Here is a 24,121-nt window from a genome sequence, read left to right on the forward strand (position 1 = left end):
CTACTGCTAATTGTAACTACAATTAGTTTTCTAAAACCTGATTGGGAGAGGTAGTGGTAAACAGTCTTAATCCAAAGAATTAGCATTAATCCTGTGAGCAATGGCTGTATTCAAGTTGGAGCTCAGATGTATTGACTGTAAATAAGTAAAGGGGAATAGGTGACAAGAAGAAAGTAGATGCTGAGTAATGAGTATAAGGACATGTCATGGTGAAAAACTGGCAAAGAAATGGCAGGGGAAGAATGATTTTTGTATTGTTTCACCACATACAGTCTGGTTTTATGGCTAGTAGAACACAGCTGGATGTAGACCCAGAAGAATAATGTCTCCGTGTCTGCTTAGTTTCACTGATGTCAGTAGACACATTAAAGGTCTTCAGCAGAGCTCTGAATTTACTGTAACTAACAGTAATTTTGGGTATCTGTTTTGGATGAATTTTGCATTGGGGTATTGGCATTGGTATTGAATTGATCACTGTATTGCTGAAGAGGTGGTTGGAGACTAGACATGAACTGGAGGTTCTCTAAGGCCAATGCCCTCAGCCGTGAGAACTATTATGTAGTTCTTCATAATTAATACAATGTTTTACAGTTCTAGGAGTCTCTTAAAAAACAGCTTTATCCTAGCATTCCTCTACATCAAGAACAGTTTTGCTTTTCTGTCTCCACCTGCTGGTACCTGACTGAGAGGCATGTACATGAAATTAGGAGGTTAGGAATTCTTATGCTAAATGAGTATTTTATGTATCCCTAACTCAATGGAATCACCTATTTGTAAAAACAGTATGACATCATTTTATAACTCTTAGGATTTTTATAAACTTCTACCATTACTTGAACATTTTTATTTGTACAATAAAAGGTGGTGCTAAAATTATATATTTCTTTACAGTCTCCAGTTTATTTTGGGAAAATGGTGTGTAGCTAATGTGTTTTTGGAGGAAACAGCAGTAAATCATTGAGGACTCTTGCTTTTAAAAAAATAATTCAGAATGCTTTTAGTACCAGTGTGGCTTTGTATATTTTGTACATATGGCCTTGTGTGTTAGGCAGTGTCATAGCATTCAGTTTTTTGCTCTCTTTGGGCAAATGTTGAATACCACAAGTTCTGTGCACCAAAAATCTAAAATAACCATTCTAACCTTTTCTGAGTACTCGAACTGATTCTGTATTTATGTAATCCGCAAGTGACATTCATGATACTAAAACATACTTTCTCAGGGAAAAAGATCAAAAGAGTTACCAGAGACTTCAATATGTCAGTTGTTTATGTTTTTTTGCGCATTAATTTTTCTCTTTAAAGCACAGCATATTTTTGTTTTCTGGTTTGGAAATTCTCTTCTAAGGCTAAAGAATTTGAGTATGCATTGATTTTTTTTTTCCCCCCTTGTATCTTAGCGTTTGGATTCTTATATATTAGAACTGTAAAAGAAACAGATGTTGAAACATTGTAAATTAATAACTGGGCTGGGCAGTCTTTTCAAGCCAGAACTGAAACAATTAGTGCTGCTGATACGATGCCGCTTATTACTTAAAGTTGTTGTATGCATGTATAAAAATACAGTGGCAGTGAAAAGTTCCCCTATAATGATTTGCAGCTTGTCTTCCTGTGGACTGCAGTGTATCTGTTAGCCACTTGTTTGCAGGTAACTAAGTGAAAATAAATTTCCCTGTTTACTTCCCCCCCTCTTAATTCTATTTTGCAAATATATGGGTGAATTTGCAAGAGAAAAGAAATGTAAAAGTTTCCTTCTCGACTATAGTCGTAGCTCTTCATCAGTCATCACTCTTCCTGCATTTTGTTCAAGAGGCTCTAATTGTCTGCATTTGGCAGGTTTAACACTTCCTGACAGAGAGGCTATTAAGGGGAAGTATTCTCGCATAACTGTCACAGGCAGGAACAAAGAACCTTCAAACTCAATGTGTGGAAACCACTAACATTCTTAAATGACCCTTTTCATGCATTTTATCCCTTTTTAGCTAAAATTTGGAGGGTGCAGGGTCATGGAAAGCAGCAAGGTGTAATAAAACAGTAAACCCTGAGATTTTTTTTTTCGGGGGGGTTGTTTTTTTTGCTAGATTTATCTCTTGACTTAAAAACAATTGTTATTTGGAAAAATCTCATTAACAGATGTGACTGAAGTAAAAAGACTTAAAACTGATGTTGCTTTCAGGACTGCTTTGAACTTAACAAGCACCGATTTGTGGAGCAGACTAGCTAATGAAAGGAAATTAAATTTTCTGACAACTTCCCCTGCCAGCCCCCTTATTCTTCATGGGGCTGTTACTAGGTACTGAAGACTTTTAAAGAGGATTTTGTTTTATTATCGGACATAAATGAACCAGGTATGAACATTTCTTATGTATTTTTTTTCAAGTTCTGACCTGGGTGCTTTTAAAACGGATTGCCTTGAAAGCTTTAAAAATATCAGGTTTCAGTTTAATGTTCGTAAGTCAGCCCCCATAGTTTCAGACACACTTAGCAGCTGGTGATTTCCAGACATTACTGCCGTCCATACAAATTTTTTAATGCATGTCATGGGATAGTATAAATATTAGCAAATTTGGATGGAATTTTCAAACTTAACCCATGGCACTATAATTTAACCTGTTTTCTTTCTGGTTTTGTATAACGGAAGTGTATTGTTATCAGTAGAAGAAACTAGAATTAACTCCTGCAGGAGAAGCAATTTGGTTACTGAAAAGTAAGCAATTTCAGTATTTTGTTTTTTATTCTCTGAATTTCGCAGTACTTTTTTCTGTAGCAGGCTACAGTAGTATGAGACAGCTGAAGCAATAGGTGGCATCAACAAAAGGATTTTTAAAATTGTCATAAGCTAGTAACATGGTGACTCTTAGATGGAAACAATTATGGAGATCTTCTGCTTTCAGATACAGTTTAAAATGATGCATATAAGGTTTATTCTGCATTCAGAATGCAGAAGTTAAAGAATTGAAATCCTTGTATTCTTTCTTCAGTAAACAAAACCCATTTGTCTTTAAAGAAGTCCTGTAAGATTTTTTTTCTGTACTTAAATTACTCCCAAACAATAGAGAATCAACTCCCCCTACTGACAGCAAGCAGGAAAACACAAGAAATATCTGTGGGGACAGAAACAAGCTGGTAGTGGACAAACTTTAATGATGTGATTTATGGTCCATTATTGATTGTAAACTTCTAAATTCTAGCATTAAATTCCTACAACTGCAGAAAATCATTTTGCGATCCTGGTTGTGTTTCCTGTCAGCTGATTCCTTGTTGCTTTGAGTTTCTCAGTATACTAATGATGAGGTAGAATTTACATTCCACTTATGGTATTAATTTTACATTCCTCTGACTGAAAAGGGTCAGAAGGTTGTAAAATCAAACATTAAATGAATCGGAGGAGACAGTAGTGCAATATATGACTGCCCTCAGGACATAGTGCAATGGCTGATGGGATTAACGTTGGGTCTCATTTCCTGCTTTTACAGGATGCAGATGAAGCTGTCAGAATTGCAAGGGAAATTGGTAAGTTCTTAAATTAGCTATGGTGGGATTTGTGTGCCTCTCAGCAGACATGGTTGACTAAATTGAATGTGTAATAAGTAATCCCTATAGAACAAATAATATTTTAATAGTTTTTAAGTTCCCTGTTGCCCATGGGGCTAGAAGAATCTAGACATTAACGCCCTGTCTCTTAAATCATCACATTTGAGCTTTCAAACTGGACTTTACAGAACAAGTGCAGCCATGATTTGTGGAAGGCCTGTAATAGGCAGTAATGAGTAGCTCACCGAAGGAGTTATTTCGAAGTATATCTGCAATTGGACATGATGGAAGTTAGACATGGTGTATTTCTCTTTATATGGAGGCTGACACCAGTGATGTTATGATCTTCATTCTTCATTAGTGTGTGGACTGCAGTTAGCTTGAATATCATCCAGAGCACCAGCCTTTCTTCTGTGCTTGCTGGAATAAAGTCACTATTCAGCTTCTGAATATCTTACAGAATGGTGAAAAGAGCAACCAGCAAACTGTCTGGGACTCATTTTGATTAAGGTTAAGTGTAATATGTGTTTAATGAGTTTTGGCTTTTATTTACTAAAGCTTATATTAGGGAAAATGCTAAACCATATGCTTGAAATTACACATGTTATTAAATGCTTGCTAAAAGAAGAATCTAAGGCAGTAAGATTTTTCTGATTTTCCTTGGGATTTTTCCTTCATTTTTACTTTGAGACAGTAACCATTAGAAACTATTTAGGTTTATCACAGGTACCTAATTCAAAGCAGATATCTGCATTTGAAGCTTCTCTTGCTGATCTAGCTGCAAATACATTTCACCTGTGTCAAAAGTTATGGCTGTGCCTTATATGCCAAATAGAAAGTGGGACTTGCACTGCTGCAGATAACTTTTAATCAGTGTAAGATCTTTCCACTTTGAGTTTAAGTTGGGGCCTTTACTCTGCACTGGTTAACTGTCCTAAAACCCCTCAGTGTAGGCTTGTCTGACTTTTAGGCTGACACAATTGAAGCCAGTGTTTCTGTGGGTCAACCTTTGCGTCCTTGTTGGGAAATCAAGTGATCACTGATCACTGTCATGGGAGCAGAAACAAAAGGAAGAGGTTATCAACCAGATTGGAACATTCAGAAGAGAACTGTAAATAAATCCCAGTTCCCCCCCCCAAATTGGTTTTACTCCTGAATAAAGGCATATGACTTTATGAAATAAAGTATTATGACTATATTTCAGTTCAGTTTCTCTTCAAAAGTCTGTCCTGCTCTTGTGTTCCTGCAAGTGTTTTTAAAGCTGTTTTGTTGAATGTAAGTTTAAAGACATGCAGTGGCTTTCTAGACACCCTTTAAAATTATTCTTGTTTAATTTACTTCTTCTGGTGTTCTGTTGACTGGTTCCTGTCTTTGATATCAGTAGCACTTTGGAGGTCATTATCTCAAGGCAGTCTTAAATCTGTGATATTAAAGTCAATTACAGACAGCTGGGTTGTGCTTTATCTAGATGGAAAATTCTTGGAACTGTTTTGATACAAAGAAGTTTTGTACTGTGATGCCATGTAGTAGCCAAAGAAAAATGTCCTTTCTAGCTTTTTCCTCACGTTTCAACCAGTTGATTAGTTTGGTTAAGCTTCTGTCTAATTGTGAACACTGATCATAATAAAACTGTGATTTTGATCTCGAAGGATCTAAAATGGGATGAAATTATAGTCTCTTGTGTATATAATGCATTTGTCTTTGTGTATAAAGCACTTGATATGCAATGGAATACTTTCAGATTGTTTTTAATGTCACTTATCCAGAGTCTCGGTCTCTGAGATAACAACTGTGGGTCAGTGCTTAATAGAGTAAAACTGTGTTTTTACTCTTTTACTACCTTTATTTTTTTCCTGCTTCTTCCTGGTCTGTTCAGGCTGAAGATCCAGTAGTAGTTAACAACACTTCAGGGCTGAGAACACTGCCTTTACCTGTTTCAGTGATTATTATCTATGGCTACAAATTTTCTAGGTATAAAACCTTATTTTTGCCCTTGATTTGAGATATGGTCCTGAGTTGTCAAGAGAGAATGTGACAGATATACTAGGCTAAATCAGGAATTGGAAGAAGTTCAGGCACAAATTGCTGTATAGGCTCCTTTCTATATTCTTCCTTCTCTATTTTTTGGTGTGGGCTGTTCTCCTGTAATCCTGTTGATAGTGCTTAATTACATTGGCTCTTTTCCCATGCTGCTTTTAGGTCTGTTTGTAAAGTTGTACATTAAGAACTATTGGCTTCTTGATTTCTGAAGCCTTGATGAAACTCCAGGAAGTTTTATTCCTCTATTTGAAAGGACTGAACAGCTATGCAGTGCAATCAGTTAAACTAAAGGAAAGTCTGTACAAAACTGAAGAGGTGAAGAAGTCGGTTTTTGTCATGTTTCATTTGACATGGATTTAGTTACTGCTAGCTTTTTAATAATGGATATTGAAAAGAACCTGATATTGCCACATGCAATATTGCTCAAACTGATATTGCACAATGCATTCTGTGGTCTATTACCTGCAACTTTATAAAAATGGTTAAATGGCATCTAAAATCATGGTGGCAAAGGGTGGGAACTAACAGCTGTGGGACACCAGAAGTTTGTTTACTCCTTTCACCATTCAGATTCTCAGAATAGCAACTACCCTGGAAACAAAGCAATCCTAAATTAATAGTACCTATGTAACAGCAAAAGTATGCCCAATGATCTTCAAATCTGACAGCTTTTTACCTTCTTGCCTTTTAAGATCTTTAGACCCATCCTTCAGATGCATCACAGGAATGTAAAACTATAGAATGAGAGTAGGTTTTAATCTCACAAGCAATTTTAATTTCATGTGAATTGGCATCTAATTTGAGGGAAGGATTGAAAACTTAACACCTATTCAAAAATGTGTCTGCTTTGTATGAGACTCTTTGCTGTTGTTGTGGGGACTTGTAAATGCTATTAAAAATTGTTTGCATGCCTCTCCCTTCCCACAACTAATCCAACCAATCCATGTGAACATACTTCAGCAGATTTGTTTGCTGCTGAGTAGTACAAAAGGGGTTAGGAGAGTGATGAGTAATGCATCCTGATCCCAGCATCCCGTACCCAACTTGTATGCAAAACTTAAATTTTGCGAAGCCTTCCTTTCAGTCTTTAGTATTGGCTGAAGAGCTGCTCTTTAACTGAGTGCCCCTGAGAGGAAGGACTATGTAAAGGCATATTTGAGCAAAACCTCAAGTACCCTTTTTTTCAGGGGACTGGCTAATTTACATCCTAACATATAGAGGTTGCAATTTTTCCTTCTTAACCTAAAAAGCTGTATGTATCTTTTCAAAACAATCCTTACTTTGTGGTTTGGGTTTTTTTTTTTAAATTCATTTTACTTTTAATTATATTGTGGCTCTCTGGAATCTTTAGCTGCCTTACATAGAAGTGTGGTTGACATATAACCGCTATACATGAAAGGTGAGAGTGAGTGATCCTACACTTGGTGAGCGATACTAATAATACATGTGTCCTATCTGATAATTTAACCGTATGATATGAGCTACATCTTGTAGCATATAAAGACTCACCAAGGCTCACTGTCAACCTGCCTATTTTGCTTTTGAAACTAAAGAACAGTACATGAGGACTAGACTCTTGCTTACAGAATTAAAATCAGCAAACCATGCAAGAGACTGATATTGTTAGACTGAAATTGTTAGCATAACTGATGATGATTTTTTTCAAGTACATGTAACTGAATAAGATAGATTAGGTGATGGAAATTGCCATAGTGAGTTTGCCATAATAAGGCTTAAAACAATGCTTGTTTCAAAATTTCAGTCTTGCAATCTCTTAGGTTGGCGAGAGTCTCCAGATGGTAACAGTGTTGCCAGAGGTTTAGGTTCGCTAGTGTTACCTGTATGTATATGTTAACATTTACTGCATTTCATGAAAACCAGTTGAACTTCACTGTTGCTGCATGCAATCTAGTATTTTGTCTTTACCTTCTAATCTCTGGTATTGTAGAGGCCTTGAAAATACTTAATAGTTCTGGATCGAACCCTTTTTACTCTGTGACTTATCCCATACCCCTCTATGGACAGCATCAGATTTCATAAGAAAATGTAAAAGACTCTAGAAAGGTTATTTGCATAGCTCTGTTTGGTCTTACCCTTATATCTAGTAAGTAGAGATCACTTTAGACTTCAAAGCATGAAAATTTGTAGCCTTTTGGTCATCCATGCCTATAGGAAGTTGATTTGTGCTCTATGTATGCTTAATTATTACCTCTCTACAGCTTTCAGCTACGTGAATACTTTACAGCATGGGAGTTTCACAGTCTAATAAGGTGTTGTGTTGGAAACTATTTAATTGATTTTTTTTTCCCCCCGTTTTTGTGTTAATGTTTTCTTGTACTGTTGCTGCTGTCCTGTCTTCCAGTCAACACTACTATTTCTTAGGCTTGTATCATGCCTTTTTTTTGTGTCCATTTCAGTCATTTTAAGAAAAAGCTTTTCCAGATCTTCCTGTTTAGGTATTTTCTCCTGAACCTCCTTTCAGTTTAGATGACTATGAGGAGGAGGTGGGTGTGTTGTATTGCTGTCACTTGACAAAGCAAGAGTAGATCTACATTCCAGGAAGAAACTGTAAATGGCAGCTACACATATGATAGCAGACTGGACTGCTTCTAGGAACCATAGTCAAACATCTCTTTCCGTCCCCAGATCAAAGCCTTTTACAGAATGTATCTTCAGTTTGCAAGGACTAATAAACTCTTCTTGCCAGACAATATCAGCTAGTCTGATATTTGCCTTAGTGTTGTGACGTTGATTAAACATACTGGAGACCAAAGACATGAAGATTTTCTGCTGTCTTGGAAACATCAAAAACTTTTTAATTAGATCCTCGATTTCCAGTTTTCTATATGTTCATATGGAGAAAGGTGGAGTTCTCTGATATGAAGAAGTTGTTTCAGGAAGTTGCTTTAAATGAACAGATTGTACTAAAAGATAATCATTACTATTTCTAAATCTTTTAATAAATATGCTTTTCAAATATGTTCTTTGTTACTGTAATTTTCTAGTTTTCAGTAAACTAAGATCCTATTATAGTATCTTATTCTGAGAGTAAAATATTGCCAGTTATGTACAATGCTGTCAGATCTATACTGCTCATTTTTTCGTACTATTTGTCTATTTGGGGAAAATACTTTCTTATTGTAGAAAAAAAATGCAATAATCTGTCTTCTGATTCAATTTCTTAATATCCAAACAACAGTGCTCTTGAGATGCTCTCTTATTTAGAATGTACTGCACCAGAATTGTTGATAAGATACAGATTTGTTTACTCAATCTCGACTATTAATTTATGAAGATCTGCTTATTTTGCTATAAATTTTTTGAAAAATTTTGTCACAGCTTATTTCAACAGCAATAAAGGAACAAAATTTTGTTCATGAAGAGATATGAGCTTAAAAAGGTCAAATGCTTTATTCATAAATCACTTTGTTTCTTGGGAATAATTCATTCAGTGTTTTTTTGGTATAAATGAATTGGAGAAGACGGCCTTTCTTGGCTTTAGAAATTACTGCATTGACAGCTAAGTTTTGAAAAGAAAAATTTCTCCTCTGTTCTCCCTCCAAACAAAGTGTTTTAATAAACGAAGTTATTGTCTGCTGGCTTTATTGGACATGTGGTCAGTTGTCATGTTCCTCTGACCAACTGAACAAAGTTTGAACTTCTGTCTAATTGTTCCCCGCTGTTAGGCTACCCTGTCATGATCAAGGCCTCAGCAGGTGGTGGTGGGAAAGGCATGAGAATCGCTTGGGATGATGAAGAGACCAGGTGAGATGCTGTCCAAAAGCTTGCCTTGATGAATGCTGCAGTTACCAAAGTCCCATTAAGCCACTGTGAGCTGACAGTTGAGCAGATATGAAATGTTAGACACAGAAATTGGATATTATTTGGTTTTCTCCCTTTCACATAGTGAGTGGTGTACTTCAGAAGTTTGCATGTGCCTATTTCAAATTAATTCTTGCATGAACCTTACAAAACATGGTCCATTAATCTGAGTAAAAAACCAACACTTACAACTGCCTTTAATCCAGTGTGACACTGTAAATTTAGAATGTAAATAACATTTTACTGTATGCCTTTCAGAATGCTGATTTATTAATTGTCTCTCTTAGGGAGAATATTTATTGGCCGTGGTTAGCAAACATTAATGAGTGGCATTAGTTCTGTTGAAGTTGATGAGACTGATAATTCATGTGTGGAAACACATACAGTATTATCAGAATGTGCTCTAATAAATTGTGTACTTCTGGGTTTAAAATATTTGCCTCAGCAAACTATTGTACTTTTGTCTGTTTTGAAACAACATTTGTTTAAACACACAGACATTTTCATGTCTGAATCCTGAACAGTTCGTGATACTTTATTGTTGATTTGAAGTTTTACAATCCATTCTCAACTATACATGCCACTGATCTTACAGAAAAATGTATTTTCAGATTTTTTCAAAGACTTGTAATGAGAAGCCTGTTTGATCCAAAATAACCTGACTGTTTTCCTTCCACACAGAGCAGTACATGTGCTGGAATTAACTCAAAATACAAGTGAAATTTTCATTAGTTAAATTTAGTCACCTGCAAGATTTCCCTGCCGTTTTTCTGGCCCGTATTAAATTTATGTTTGCCAAAACCTAAAAACTGGATAACAGAACAATGAATGTCTAGCAGGTAAATTTTAAAGAAAACGTGGTGGGCTTATTTGTACCTTGTTACCTCTAGTCCATTTGTATTCAAATGTAAATGGGAAAAGAAGGTTTTCAATTCATTAGGATGAAAATCTAGAACAACCTGCTTTCTTACAAGGATGCTTCCTTCCTACTGCTTTAGAATCCAAAATTATTACCTTGATCTTATTCAGGCAGCAATTGCATCTGTTGGACTTGAAAGGAAGGCATTAGTTTCTTGTTTTGTTCAGAAAGGAGCAAAGGAGCTTGATTAAAGTAACTGTTTTAAAGTGGATCTAAAATCATAATTGCCAATTTGTCTTGGAGAAAAGTTGTGGTTACTGTTTAGAAAGTCACCTGGTAAAGCTGATTGGTATTCATAGAAACTAGCTAGGGATATTTTGAATATCGCTAAATTAATTGAGTGAAATTACTTTGACGCCATCCTATTTAATGATGATAATTTGAGTTGCTTGCCTTGTTTGTGGAAAGCCTTTGAATCACAGAATATCCTGAATTGGAAGGGACCCACAAAGATCATTCAGCTCGTTATTTATCAGTGATGTTCTTATAATAATTCTCTTGGTTAGCTATGCAAGCCTTGTGTTTATAATCTAATATTAGAGTAGTCTCTAAAAGACTGTTCTAATATTACATTATAAAGAGAATGCTAAGACAAGGAACACTTAGGTAGTCACAGATCAACACTGTTTACTGAGCTCGTATCATGAAGAAATGCTTATTTTAACATTTATGGGTAGGCAAAATTAAGTTGGCAAAGTTAAGTTGACAAAATATTTGTTGCAGGAAGATAGAAGTGAAATTTAAGAGAACTTGAAGACAAACAGATTTACTTTGGATTTAAATATGAAGTAGAGCATTTGAGTTTATCTTCCAGTCTGTCTTGACAAAATATCTGTGAGGTTGTAAAAGATTCGTTGTACATGTCCATTAGTTGTGTTATGGAACTAAGATTGTTCCTTTTTATGTGTCTGAAGAGGAACATCTGACTGTTTTGAAGGTGACTGAACTTTTACTGACAAAATAACATATCTGATAGTTTTAATATTGCATAAAAAGTTGGTGGTCTCATGTATAGTCTTGCTGCGTCCAGATCCATGTAATCCCATAAGTAAACCAATTTTCAGCTATGGTCGGACTCTGAAAAGCCAATATCTGAATGGTCTTCTGCATTTCAGAGTTCATAGATGCAAGGTGAGTGTGAATAACTGTTGGTAATATTTTGATCTGTAAACTTGTTTTGGCTTTGTCTCATGGGATTAATTTAAAATACTGTTTGAAAACAAAAAGCCTTTATATAGAAACATACAATACCCTGAGTTGAAAGGGACCCACAAGGATCATTGAGTCCAACTCCTGTCCCCGCACATGACCACCCCAAGAAACATACCATGTGTCTGGAAGTCTTGTCCAAATGCTTCTTGAACTGACAGACTTGGTGCTGTGACCACTTCCCTGGGGAGCCTGTTTCAGTACCGAACCCCACTCCAGGTGAAAAACCTTTTCCTTGTTTGAAACATTTGGATTTTCAGGATAGTTAAAAATCTTTCTTGTTTCAACTGGTTATGTGTGCTACAAGAAGGCTTAAATGTATGTGTGGCATGACATGGAAATAGCCACTGGAATTGGAAAAGATGGATGTGACCAACTTCATTGCTACTGTTACAGAATTATTCACTGTGGCAACTTACTGGTGCTTCATCTTTCACATCCCGTAAATATGCCAAGTAATGACGATTGTTTTAGATCCTCTATAATTATTATATTATTACAACTATAGCTAAAATTTGTTAACTTTCAGGTAGTATTTCTAATAGAAATACTGGGATAATTTTGCCACTGTTAGAATTATTTATTTATTTATTTTTAAATAGCCCTTCAAATGCATGTGACTGTGAAGGCTGCGGTGTTGCCCCCTGCCTCTGGGTAGGGTTGCTGTTTTTCTTTTTACCTTCAGATCTGAATCCCACCTGACTCTCCCTTTTATTGCTTTTCTCCAAATTTTGGTCAAGTTCTAGAGTGGAATTTTGTGTATAGTTTAAGCCACTGACCCACATCTGAAATTAAAATAACCCTATGTTCGCTCTAATGTAATCCCTAGCTAGTGGTCTTGGTTTGGAGAAATATAATTTAGCATGGCCTTTCTTCACATAATAGAAACCCATTTAAAATTATATTGAAAATGAAGTGCAGATTTCTGAAAAGCAGTTTACATTAAGTTCAGGTTGGTAGGTTCTTCACAGCCTCAAAGTTCTGTTGTGGACTGTATCTAAAAGTACTTCTCTCTTAGTGTAGTTGATCATCCCAGCTCTGGTCTTGTATATGAAGAGCCTCTGTGCTTGCATCCCAGAGAGCCTGATCCAAAAGTGCTTTCCAAATATAGGCAACATGAAGTTAATGATGAAATACAACAAAACATGACTAGGGTATGTGTCTGAATATCTAGACATTTTCTGTATCATTCCTTCTTTGACTGTGGAGAATCTGAAGGCTTCTTGCTTTTACAGAATATCCTGAGTTTGAAGAGACCCACAAGGATCATTGAGTCCAATTCCTGGCCCTGCACAGGATCATCCCCAAGAGTCACACCATGTGCCTGAGAGTATTGTCCAAATGCTTCTTGAACTCTGTCAGGCTTGGTGCTGTGACCACTTCCCCGGGGAGCCTGTTCCAGTGCCCAACCACCCTCTGGGTGAAGAACCTTTTCCTAATATCCAACTTAAACCTCCCCAACACAACTTCAGGCCATTCCCTTGTGTCCTGTCACTGGTCACTACAGAGAAGAGATCAGTACCTGCCTCTCCTCTTCCCCTCATGAGGAAGCTGTAACTGCTATTAGGTCTCCCCTCCGTCTCCTCCAGGCTCAACAGACCAAGTGACCTCAGACACTCCTCATATGGCTTCCCCTCAAGGCCCTTCACCGTCTTCATCATCCTCCTTTGGACTCTATTACAACAATGCTCTTATGGCTTGTAACAATTTTAACTAACTTCACGACTTCAAATGATCTGCTGGCAGCTCTGAAAAGGAATTAATTTCAGGACTGTATTGTCTTCAAAGAACAGATTGAAATTTTGTGGCAGAGGTTGTGATGGATCTTTGCACATAAAGATACTTACTGGCATTGTCAGTTCAATGTTGGAGGTCATCATACAAAAGCTATTGTCCCATGCCTTAAACTCTGTGGATTTGCAGGTAGAAATTAGTTTCTCTAGCTAGCAGCTTCAGCTGCAAACATGATACCCATAAAGTTGGAAATTTTTACTGAATTATCTTCTAACAATTACCTTGGAGAAATTTTGTGCTAATACTCTTCCCCCTCATTATTTCACCATCTGTAACTTTTCCTAGATACTGAGGTTTTCGATGCTTAGTGAGTATCTGTTTTGAAATTTTTGATCGAGGCAGCTTCCAGCAACAGATTTTTAGAGAGATAAATAATTTTGCCTTTTAATGTATAATAACAGGAAAATTTAAATTGGTCTGTTGCTTAAATTCTTTCTTGGTGCTTATGCCAATTTTCTGAACGTAAGTCAAATATCTGCTCTCAAATTCCAAGAACATCTTATAATTTCTCTTCTCTGTTTCTGTGGTACCTTTCTGTGTTTACTTCTGCTATTCCACTGTTGTTGCTTTTCACTGGAATGGTACAGCAGGATGTGTGGGAGAACTACTAGTAAATTTGTTTTTATAGTCTGCAATCATTTTCTGCAGTTTCCCACCTTTCTTTAGAAACATGAATTGAAATGCTTTTGGGGTTTTTTTTTCCCTGGTGAGGTAATCTTCCAGTGGCTCTGAAGGAATGAGCAGTGGAACTGGAAGAAGTTAATAACGAGGTGGAATAAGATGTAACAAATCATTCTGAATCCCCCACCTCCTGAAGCAAAAGAAATATGTAAAAGAGTACAATGCTTTAAAGAACTGAACAGGATTACCTATTATGAGCCTGTACACTGAGTTTTATTATCTTCCCGAACCAGTGCATTTGGCACCTCAAACTACTGGGCAAAAATGGGAGTGTTGGGTTTGGGATCCTTGGTCTGTTCTGCACAGATACGTGCTGTTTGGTAAGGGGAAAGATTCAATCAGATGAGTGAAAAATGGTGTTTCCTTAAAAATTTTGTTTTAAACACAGATTTCTATGCCAACTACATGTGTAGACGTATCTAAAATGCTGTGACTAGGTAATTTCAGATTGGCTTTTTTAAAAAAAAATTTGTAATCAAGCTGAAGCAATGTATATTGGTTTTGTGTGTAAAATCAAATGACATATGAGTATTTATTGGTTACTTATCAGTCATGCTTTTAGAGAGTCTCTACTGTACTAATGGTTATCAAACATCTATTTTTAACTAGATGGCCTTCACAGGAAAAAACTGTGTTCTTTTACTATTTACTAATACTTGAAATATTGCATAATGACTGCAGTCTTTTGTTAGTGTATGGCTGCCTCCAAAGAAAGTTGTTGTTTTAATTAAAGCAGCAGTGCTGATCTCAGAGCTGGAGGCAGAAAGCTGGCATGGTTATCTTACTTCAGACAACCACAGGAAGGCTTGTGGCAAGATCAGTAATGCTTTTGTACAACTCAAACTTCAGTGTGAATAAATGTACTGTAGGGAGAGAAGGGAACCTTAGAGATGTCCTGTTTTTCCCCGTATAGAATTGTGAATGTTTTAAGGGATCTAGGAATGTCATCTCATCCAACTTCATCCTTAGTATCATCAACACTCAGTTTGAAGCTGATTGCTTAGAGCTTTGCCCATTGGGTCTGGCACTGAGATTACACAGTCTCCCTAAACAGCCTACTCTGCTTCTCCATTCTTTCCAGTAATTTTTGTTCTCACATCCAATTGGAAACTTCCACTTCATTTTATGGCCACTGTCTTGTTTTTTTGCTATGCATTGCAATAAAGAGCTTGACTTCATTGTCTTAGAAAACTCCTCTGGAAGTCTGCTATTAGATTTCCACTAAAGCCTTGCTGTGTTTCAGGTTCCACAAACCTAGCTCTGTGTGTGCTCTGACCACCTTACTTGAGCTTATCAACATCTTTGAGTACTAGGTGTGTCCAAAACTGGATGCAACAGGTCTTAGTAGGTAGTGAACAGGTCTAACAGGTGCTGAATAAAGGCAAATAATTGCTGCTGTTGGTCTGTTGCAGCTGATGCAGCTACTGTTTCATTGGCTTTCATTACTGCCAGGTGCACTGCTCACTTCTTCTGCAGCCTGTTATCCTGCAGGACCTCCGAGTAATCTTAAGCAGCCAGTCAGTTCCACAGCCTGTACCAATGCAGGGGTGATTAGTCTGTGATAGGTACAGGACTCTACTTTTTTTCTTGTGGAAATTCATGATATACTTGTGCGCCCATTCCTGTCAGAGATACTGTGTAGGTCTCTGAAATGCTGCCTTGCCCTTGAATATACTGATGTACAGAAGCTTTAGCATGATCCACAGACTGGTGGTGGTACATTCCAGGACAATAATAAAGTGCCAGGTTTTCCCCCATGTAGTTGTGCACCTATGTAGAGTGTAATGTTCTACTTTAGAAACAATTACGCTGTAGTTGCAGTCACTGTCTTACATGTCTAGAAATAGCTTTCAGATCTTGCTCTCTCTGACTTTCCTGGAATTAAAGTGAACTTGACCAGCTTGTAGTTTTTATGATTCTTTCATGGTCTTCTCAAAGTTGGGTGCAATATTTGTCTTCCTACAGTTATCATGAATCTCTCTGGACCTCCAAAGCCTTTCAAAGGTGATAGAACAGTCTTACAACGAGACAAGCTACCTCTCTTAGCATCCTGTTTGATCTTGCTGACTTCTGTGGGTCAGTTCCTTAAGAGATCATTGTCTTCTGCTACTGGTAGTTCCTCTTCCTCAGCCCATCTAATGTCTGTGTTGAAGTTGTTCCCAACATCCATCAGAAACCTCCCTGCTTGTGATCTGCTGTGTTCCTGTTCCAACAGATGTCAGGGATGTTATTTTCCTGGTAAAAACACCTCAACAACCAAACAGACCACTCCCCACGCCCAAATTGTGAACAAGCCAACCCCCACCTCCTTCAAACCACAGCCCCAAAATCCCCAAAACAAAACCACACAAACACTCAGAATCACAGAATCAACTAGGTTGGAAAAGACCTTTGAGATCAAGTCCAACCTTTGACCCAACACCACATTGTCCACTAGACCATGGCAATAAGTGCCAAATCCAGTCTTTTCTTAAATACCTCCAGGGATGGAGAATCCACCACTTCCCTAGACAGCCCATTCCAATGCCAAATCACTCTCTCTGTAAAGAACTTCTTCCTAATGCCCAACCTAAACCTCCCCTGACACAGCCTAAGACTGCCCTCTTGTCCTACTGCTGGTTGCCTGGGAGAAGAGACCAATACTCACCTGGCTACAACCTCCTTTCAGGTTAGTTGTATGTGATGAGGTCTCCCCTGAGCCTTCTCTTGTCCAGGCTGAACAGCCCCAGCTCCCTCAGCCTCTCCTCATAGGACTTGTGGTCGAGTCCCTTCACCAGCCTCGTTGCTCTTCTCTGGACCTGCTCCAGCACCTCAATATCCTTCCTGAACTGAGGGGCCCAGAACTGGACACAGTACTCAAGGTGTGGCCTCATCAGCGCTGAGTACAGGGGAAGAATCACTTTCTTGGACCTGCTGGCCACGCTGTTCCTGATCCAGGCCAGGATGTCATTGGCCTTCTTGGCCACCTGGGCACACTGCTGGCTTATGTTCAGCTTCCTGTCCATCCAAACTCCCAGGTCCCTTTCTGCCTGGCTGCTTTCCAGCCACTCTGATCCCAACCTGTAGTGTTTCACAGGTTGTTGTGGCCAAAGTGCAGGACCCGGCACTTGGCCTTATTGAACCTCATACTGTTGGATTTGGCCCATCTCTCCAGTCTGTCCAGATTCCTCTGAACAGCCCTCCTGCCTTCCAGCAGATTGACACTTCCTCCCAACTTAGTGTCATCTGCAAATTTGCTGATGGTGGACTCAATCCCCTCATCCAGATCATCGGTAAAGATATTAAACAGGACTAGGTCAAACACTGATTTCTGGAGGACACCACTAGTGACCGGCTGCCAACTGGATGCAGCACCATTCACCACCACTCTCTGGGCCTGGTCATTCAAGGTCTTGAAGACTTTGATTTGCTTAAAGAAGAATTTGCCCCCTTTGTCAGCTTGAGCAGGTGAACTGTTAAAAAATTTGTGATGCAGTATTACCTTTACTGGCCTCTTCCTTGATCCAGACCTTCCAGCTCTTACCTCCTTGCCCTTTCCCACGAAGAGTTCCATATATTTGACCTGCCCTTTCTTACTGCTTGTTTTAATAATTGGATAGGCCATTCATTGCAGCACTGCAGTCACACTGCAGTGTGACCATGCTAGCTATTCTCAGGATGATGCAGTTCTGTCTACATGCCAGCTATGGCTCCTGTTTCCTTGATTATGTACAGCTGCTTGAGGTGGACATCTTTCTTCCCCCCTCCCCACCATTGCTACCTCCCTGAGGAGAGGCAGTGGTGTTCCCTGCTTGCCTTAAGCATAGGCTGTGATGGCCTTTCATCCCCCCCTGTTCCAAGCTCAACTTAATTGGGAAACTTCTAGTAGAAAGTAATGGAAGCACCTGAAAGCACCAAATCTGCATATAAGGGAAAAAAAAAAGAAACCTGTCACTAAAAGTTAACGAGAACTTAAGAAAAACCTTAAGTCAACCCTCCTGTCAAAACTACCACCAGCTCCTCCATATGAGAAACCACCAAAAGTGTCTCCTCCCAAGGTCCCCTGGCTGCTGCTGTTTGCTGTGCTGCTTGCATACCAGCTCAGCTGGTGTGCCTGTAGCGTGGGGTGCCTGGGAGTGCCTGACGGACAGCCCGCGCTCCTAACTCTCTGCCCCTTGGTTTAGTACAGGTGGCTGCACTGGAAGACTGAATATGACCATGGTAGTAGATGGGTAGTGTTTGAAGTGTGGGTCTGCACAGAGCCCCTGCTCAACAATCCTCTGACCAGAATTCCTCTTTACTTTGTCATAGTGTAGAGGAAACAGTGATAGTCTTCGTATGGGTGAGGCACATCAGCCTGAATGACTGTGTCTTGTCAAATACCAGGGCTTGATTAGGCTGCAGACGGCATGTTGCTTGTATGGTAAACCGTACCTGGGCTTAGACAGGGACATTAAGCTCATGTTTCCCTGTCCCAAGTTCCCATGCCCTTCTTTCCTGGGGTTGACATGGGCAGGAAAGTTTTGGACATGATTGCATGTATTGCCACAGTTGTGCTGCATCTTCCTTGCAGAGGGGCTCTTAACACAAATTCTCTTCTAGCCTTAATGGCTGGGTATGTATTTATTTATTTTTAATATTCATTAAGAGATTCAGAACCATCTCCATTTGGTTAGTATGGTCTCTAAGAAAGGTGAAGTATACTTATATTAATTTTTATCACTGAATAAATGCAACTGCACGGTTTTGTAAGATACAAACAAGGTCAGAATACCTGAGATATTTGTTCCTGTTATAAATAGTTCAAAAACATTTACAGATGTATGGATTAGATAATTAGGCACCTGCATTTTTTTAACAAGCATTGCAGTTTAGGTTTTCTAATTAGCACATACTTCAGTAAAAGAAAAAGTCAGTTGTGAATAATTGTGTATAAAACTATGTGACAACAGAATATTTACAAAACAAAATGGTGCCTTTGATATAGGAGTTAAATAGCTGTAAATCTATTTCAGTAAGAAACGCTGTGTATGGTTGTTTGTTACAGCACTTTGGGTTTTTGGACAGATCAGGTAGTGTACAGAATCACAAATTTTGATGTCTGTTTTTCTCTTTTTTAAGTAATTTAATATATTGAAGTTAAATATGAATTTAGGAAAGTTGTACATTGAGTATACTTTCTCAAAATTATAGCATGTATTATTCCACAATTTTGAAAGGAGGTGAAGATATACTTTTAAATATACAAATCTTTCTACTGTAAATTTACCTGTTTTGTGATTCTGTTTGGGTTTTGTTTGTGGAGTTCAACTAGATTCAAGAGATGGAATGCATGGAAACTTCTACTCAGTTGTGTTGTAGTTCTTATTCTGGGCCCAAATGTCAGGAAAGGTGTATTTCCCACAGAAATTTAGAGCAATCTTACCATATATATCAACATAAATTGGACTGATATGCCAGAGCCTGTAGAAAATTTCAGTGAAGCCTTTGGGTCCCTGCATTATGTTCTGTTTCACCCTGAGAAAGCTCTCCATGAAGTTGTTTGTCAGGTTATGACCCAAGGGGTATTCTTTAAGCCATTAAAAAAGGAAAGTTAATAAATCCAATATCCTGCAATCTTTATTTGTTTGAGTAATTAGATATGTAAAAGAGAAAACAGAGGGAAGCATGTGGAATGTTCCACGTAGCACTCACTTATACCTTAATGCAGGGAAAACCTTGTAGTACAGGTGGTATGCTCTATAAAGTGATGTATTGCATCTGTAGATTGTGTGTTCCGTGGTAGGATTTTCAATATCTGAAATATCACGTTTGCAGTTCTTTAATGTGCAACTAACCTCTGCTGTTCTTGAGTATTAAGAGGGCTGTGTGCTTTAAGTAACGGCGAGCTTCACCTTCTGGATAACAAGTACTTTGTAATTACTGCATCTTAAAATTCTTTGTTGGTATTTTCTTCTGCTAAAGTAATAGAAAATGAATATGAATAATTGTTGTAAATGCTCAGACTTTTTAGGCACATTGAAATTTTCTGTGCTTTAAGAATGTTTTGTTTTGGGTTTGTTGTTTTGGGTTTTTTTTGTCTTTGTAAGAAAAACAAGTAAAAAAGGATACTCATTACAGAATCAAATGTAAATGGTAAAACTTGGTTTTTGGATGTGTGTGTTCATTCATGAAGGCTGCCGGATGACTGAAATGAATAAGTGTTCCTTCTTGTATACTTCAGGAGCTGATACTTTTAAAATACAGATTATTCTTTTTGTTTTTGTTATTTAAGGGAAGGTTTTAGGTTTTCATCTCAAGAAGCTGCTTCAAGTTTTGGTGATGATCGCTTGCTGATAGAAAAGTTCATTGATAACCCTCGTCACATAGAAATCCAGGTTTGTACTATTATTATTATTATTACTACTATTAATTATTGTATATTTATCTAATAAGGTCTGAACTCATAAATAAATCTAAGTTCAAAACATTTCAAACACTCTACTAAAAAAGGCCTAGAGTCTTGTATTTTCCGGTGTCTTGGGTCATTGCTCAAACTACATGGCTATCATGCACAATACAGCCTTCCTGTTTTTATTCTCTAGCCTTTCTGTAGCAGGAAGACTGTGAACTGTGTTCAGTTTGTTGGGGGAGAAAAAATAGTTGTAGGCATCTGTCCTGAGGGATGGAGCTTGAACTCTGGATCCTATTAGAGGGCTTGAGTGCAGCAGAGGATGTAAGACTTCAAACACTCCCATTCTTAACATTTTTCTTGCAAGGTCTAGGTGGTTTTATCAATATTTTGGATTCTGTTCCAAAGTATCTAATGCTCCCTGGGAACTCAGGAGGATTTGTGTCCCATTTTTGGTCAGTTTGTGGTTCAAAATCAGTTGTGTTCTCTTTAACTTCTGGATTGTGTCCATTTATGTATTTTATTGAATTTAGCATTAAGTCAGATATGCTAATGCAGAACAAAAGTTGTTTCTTTCAGACACTTGATAACAAGATTATAATTTCAAAATTTGTGATGTGTTTGATCTTATGTAGGCAGCTAAATTTTTGTGTTCGTCATTAGCCTTGAGATAATATTTCTTGACAAGAAATCTATATGAGACATTTTTGTTTCCTCAACAGAAACTTCACTTGTTACACAGAAATTTCATTTATTTTTATCCAAAATATAAACCCTTTCTATGTTGTTGTGACTTTTTTTTTTTAACAGTGAGAGCCTGAAGTAGCTCAATAACTGAGTGAAACAACAGTAAATTTGATAGTGTGGATATTTAACATTTTTTAGTCTGCCAGATATGTGCCCTCAGACTGATACTTCCTATGTTTTTATTTACTTTATGTACACAGGCTAACTTACTGTGTTTCATAGAATTGTAGAATACTTTGGGTAGGAAGGGATCTTTTAAAGGTCATCTAGTCTTCCCTATGCCATGGGAAGGGACATCTTCGACTAGATCAGGTTGCTCAGAGCCCTGTCCAACCTGACCTTCAATGTTTCCAGGGATGGAGTATCCACCATCTCTCTGGGAAACCTGTTCCAGTGTTTCACCACTCTCATAGTAAAAAAAAAAAAAAAAAAATCTCTTCCTTATGTATAGTCTAAATCTATTGTAGTTCAAAGCCATTTCCCCTTGTCCTGTCACTACGGGCTTGGATAAAAGTTTGTCTCTATCTTATCAGCACCCAGTAAGTACTGAAAAGCTGCAATTGGGTCTCTCCAGAGCCTTCTCTTCTCCAGGCTGAACAACCCCAATTCTCTCAGCCTTTCCTCATAGGAGAGGTGTTCAGTCCCTATAATAATTTCTGTGTCCCTCCTCTGGACCTGTTCCAACAGATCAGTGTCTGTCCTGAACTGAGGACTCCAGAGCTGGACATAGTACTCCAGGTGGGGTCTTACCAGAGAGGAGTAGAGGGGGAGAAGTAAAGAAGAAGAAGAAACACTGAAATAAAGAAATAGTCTGAAACCAGCAAAATGAAGAAACAGTAAAAATGAAATTTAAACCCCACCTTATTCTCTTTTGAAGGGTCATGGAAAGGTATATAGTGAACTCTAAATTTCAGCATTTATCTTAGTTACAAAAGAGGTAAAATTGCTAGAGCATCTTTCTGTATTCTCTTGCTATGGCTAGTAATATTTATCTACCTATGTCTTATTTTTTCTCTTTTTTTTGTGTATGCAAATCACTACGCCTTAAAAATCTGTTTCCTTCAGTGCTTGCAGATTTGGGAGCTTTAGCAGATTCCTCCTCATTCTTCAATGAAATAAGTTAGATAGGATTGATTCCTCTATACTTCCATGAGTTGGGGGCAGATTTTACATTGTCTTGATTCCTTTGGGTTTAAAAAGTTACCTCAAAAAATATGGTAGTACTGTATTTAAGAACTGTTAAATAATTTCACTTAGAGTAAACAAAATGTCTTTGCTATTAATTATTTATAGTTGTGTTTATAGTAAGTGTACAGTGAATGTTGTTTTCCTTACACAAACACTTTGATGGTACCTTTTAACAATATCATAGCATATCATTTTAACTTCATGTTCTAATCAGCTTTAAGACGTTGACCTTGGTTCATTTTCAAACTGCTGAATATACAAACAATTTGAGACCAGATGCCAAATATTTATTACTTTAGCAGTAACTTTTAAATAGAACGTTTTTTTAGCATTCTCATATTTCTCCAAAGCATTGGTACTTCAAATTGTTAAATAAGGAGTTTCCTGTGTCTAGCTATAAAACAATCACTTTGTAAAACATGAGAAAAAACTAAAACAATTAACAGGAAAATAGAGTCCAAATAGACTTTATGCTTGAACTGATTTGAAGTTTGTTCTCCTGAAGTATCTGATAAAAAGGAAAAGGACCTGAGTTTAAAGTAAGAGTACGTGGACTGTCTATTACTTGGCTAAATAGCAATCCTACAACTGGAAAGAGAATTAAGCTGAATCATGTAGGAGAGGTTCTGCTACATAATACTGAATTACTTTGGCATGTAGATGTATGTAGCATATACTAATGTCATAATCATCTAATCCCACAAAACAGGAAATTTTCTTTTAGAAATACTTAGGTATGTAAAAAACCCCTGTAGCTGTGACATGCATTTTTAATGAGATGTGTGCTGGAATCTCATGTCACCTCAGAGATGATGATTTCAGTATTTTGCAAGTATCTTCTGAAAGACAATTGTTGTATGATTAGTTTCTGATAAGAAAAACAGTGGTCCCAGAATAAAACTAAAGGGTTAATGCTACATATTGTTGGCTTATTCTATTTATAATTATCTTCTCATAGTAAATGTTCATGCATGTCTCTTTGAGCCATATTAACTAATATTTGAAAAACATTTATTTAAGATCCAGGTTGCTGAAATGTAGTAGGATATGAGAAATGTCCTGAAGTGAAAGAAAATATTTACTACTTGGATTGAGAACTTTTATCCTCTTCAGAAAAATACAGAGAGAGGAGAGAAGCACAGGAACTCATTTTTATTGAAGTATTCCGGGACTCCTTTGATTGTTTTGCTGAAGCTGAATTCTGTGGAAAGATGTAGGCTTTCTAACAGTGAAATAGAAGTGCTCACAGGGAATCATTCTACTTACAGGACAGTGATTTTTTCCATTGAGTCCCATCTGTGTTCTGTAGGTGTAATATTTTAATATTAAAAAAAAATCACAAGAAACCAGTCAAAAAATCTTAGGACCTCCCAAATGAGTTTCTGTAGAGCTCCACTCATCTGGATTGGATGTGTGAAGACTTGGGTAGGAAGTACCTGGTGTGGTAGTTTGACCTAGGCCTTCCTTGGTGACCAGCTTGTAACCAAGGAAGTGCCCAGATTTACCTGGTATTCCCTATGATTTTTACGTAAGCCAGGGTATAAGAAGAAAGGAGGAGACGCCTTCGCTCTCTTTCCTTCTGGCGGCTTTGGAGGTGCAGATCTCCCTGCTGTTGAGTCTGTCGGCTTGGAGAGTGAGGCCTGGTAAGGCCTTGTCGACCTTGGGAGGTGGAGGCTGCTGGCAGTCACCCCAGCGTGACTCTCCATTGTCCCAAGGAGAGTAGTAAGATATTCTTTGCTAATTCTTTTAGTTGATAGACCTTGGGCTACTGATCGGGACATATATATATATATATATATATATATATATATATATATATA

At 37.7% G+C, this 24,121-nt stretch overlaps 1 protein-coding gene across 1 annotated transcript in view; it reads left to right on the forward strand.

Moving 5' to 3' along the window:
* The window catches only part of PCCA (propionyl-CoA carboxylase subunit alpha), a 281,091-nt gene that overhangs the window by 76,767 nt on the left and 180,203 nt on the right, over positions 1-24,121 (forward strand). Inside the window, exons 9-11 of the mRNA XM_027675186.1 lie at positions 3,474-3,510; positions 9,258-9,336; positions 20,250-20,352. Coding sequence (XP_027530987.1) covers positions 3,474-3,510; positions 9,258-9,336; positions 20,250-20,352 — 219 coding nt within the window. The remainder of the gene's footprint in view (positions 1-3,473; positions 3,511-9,257; positions 9,337-20,249; positions 20,353-24,121) is intronic.

The sequence above is a fragment of the Neopelma chrysocephalum genome, unplaced genomic scaffold, assembly GCF_003984885.1.
Source record: "Neopelma chrysocephalum unplaced genomic scaffold, ASM398488v2 Primary Assembly neopelma1_25, whole genome shotgun sequence".
In the NCBI taxonomy this organism is placed as follows: domain Eukaryota; kingdom Metazoa; phylum Chordata; class Aves; order Passeriformes; family Pipridae; genus Neopelma; species Neopelma chrysocephalum.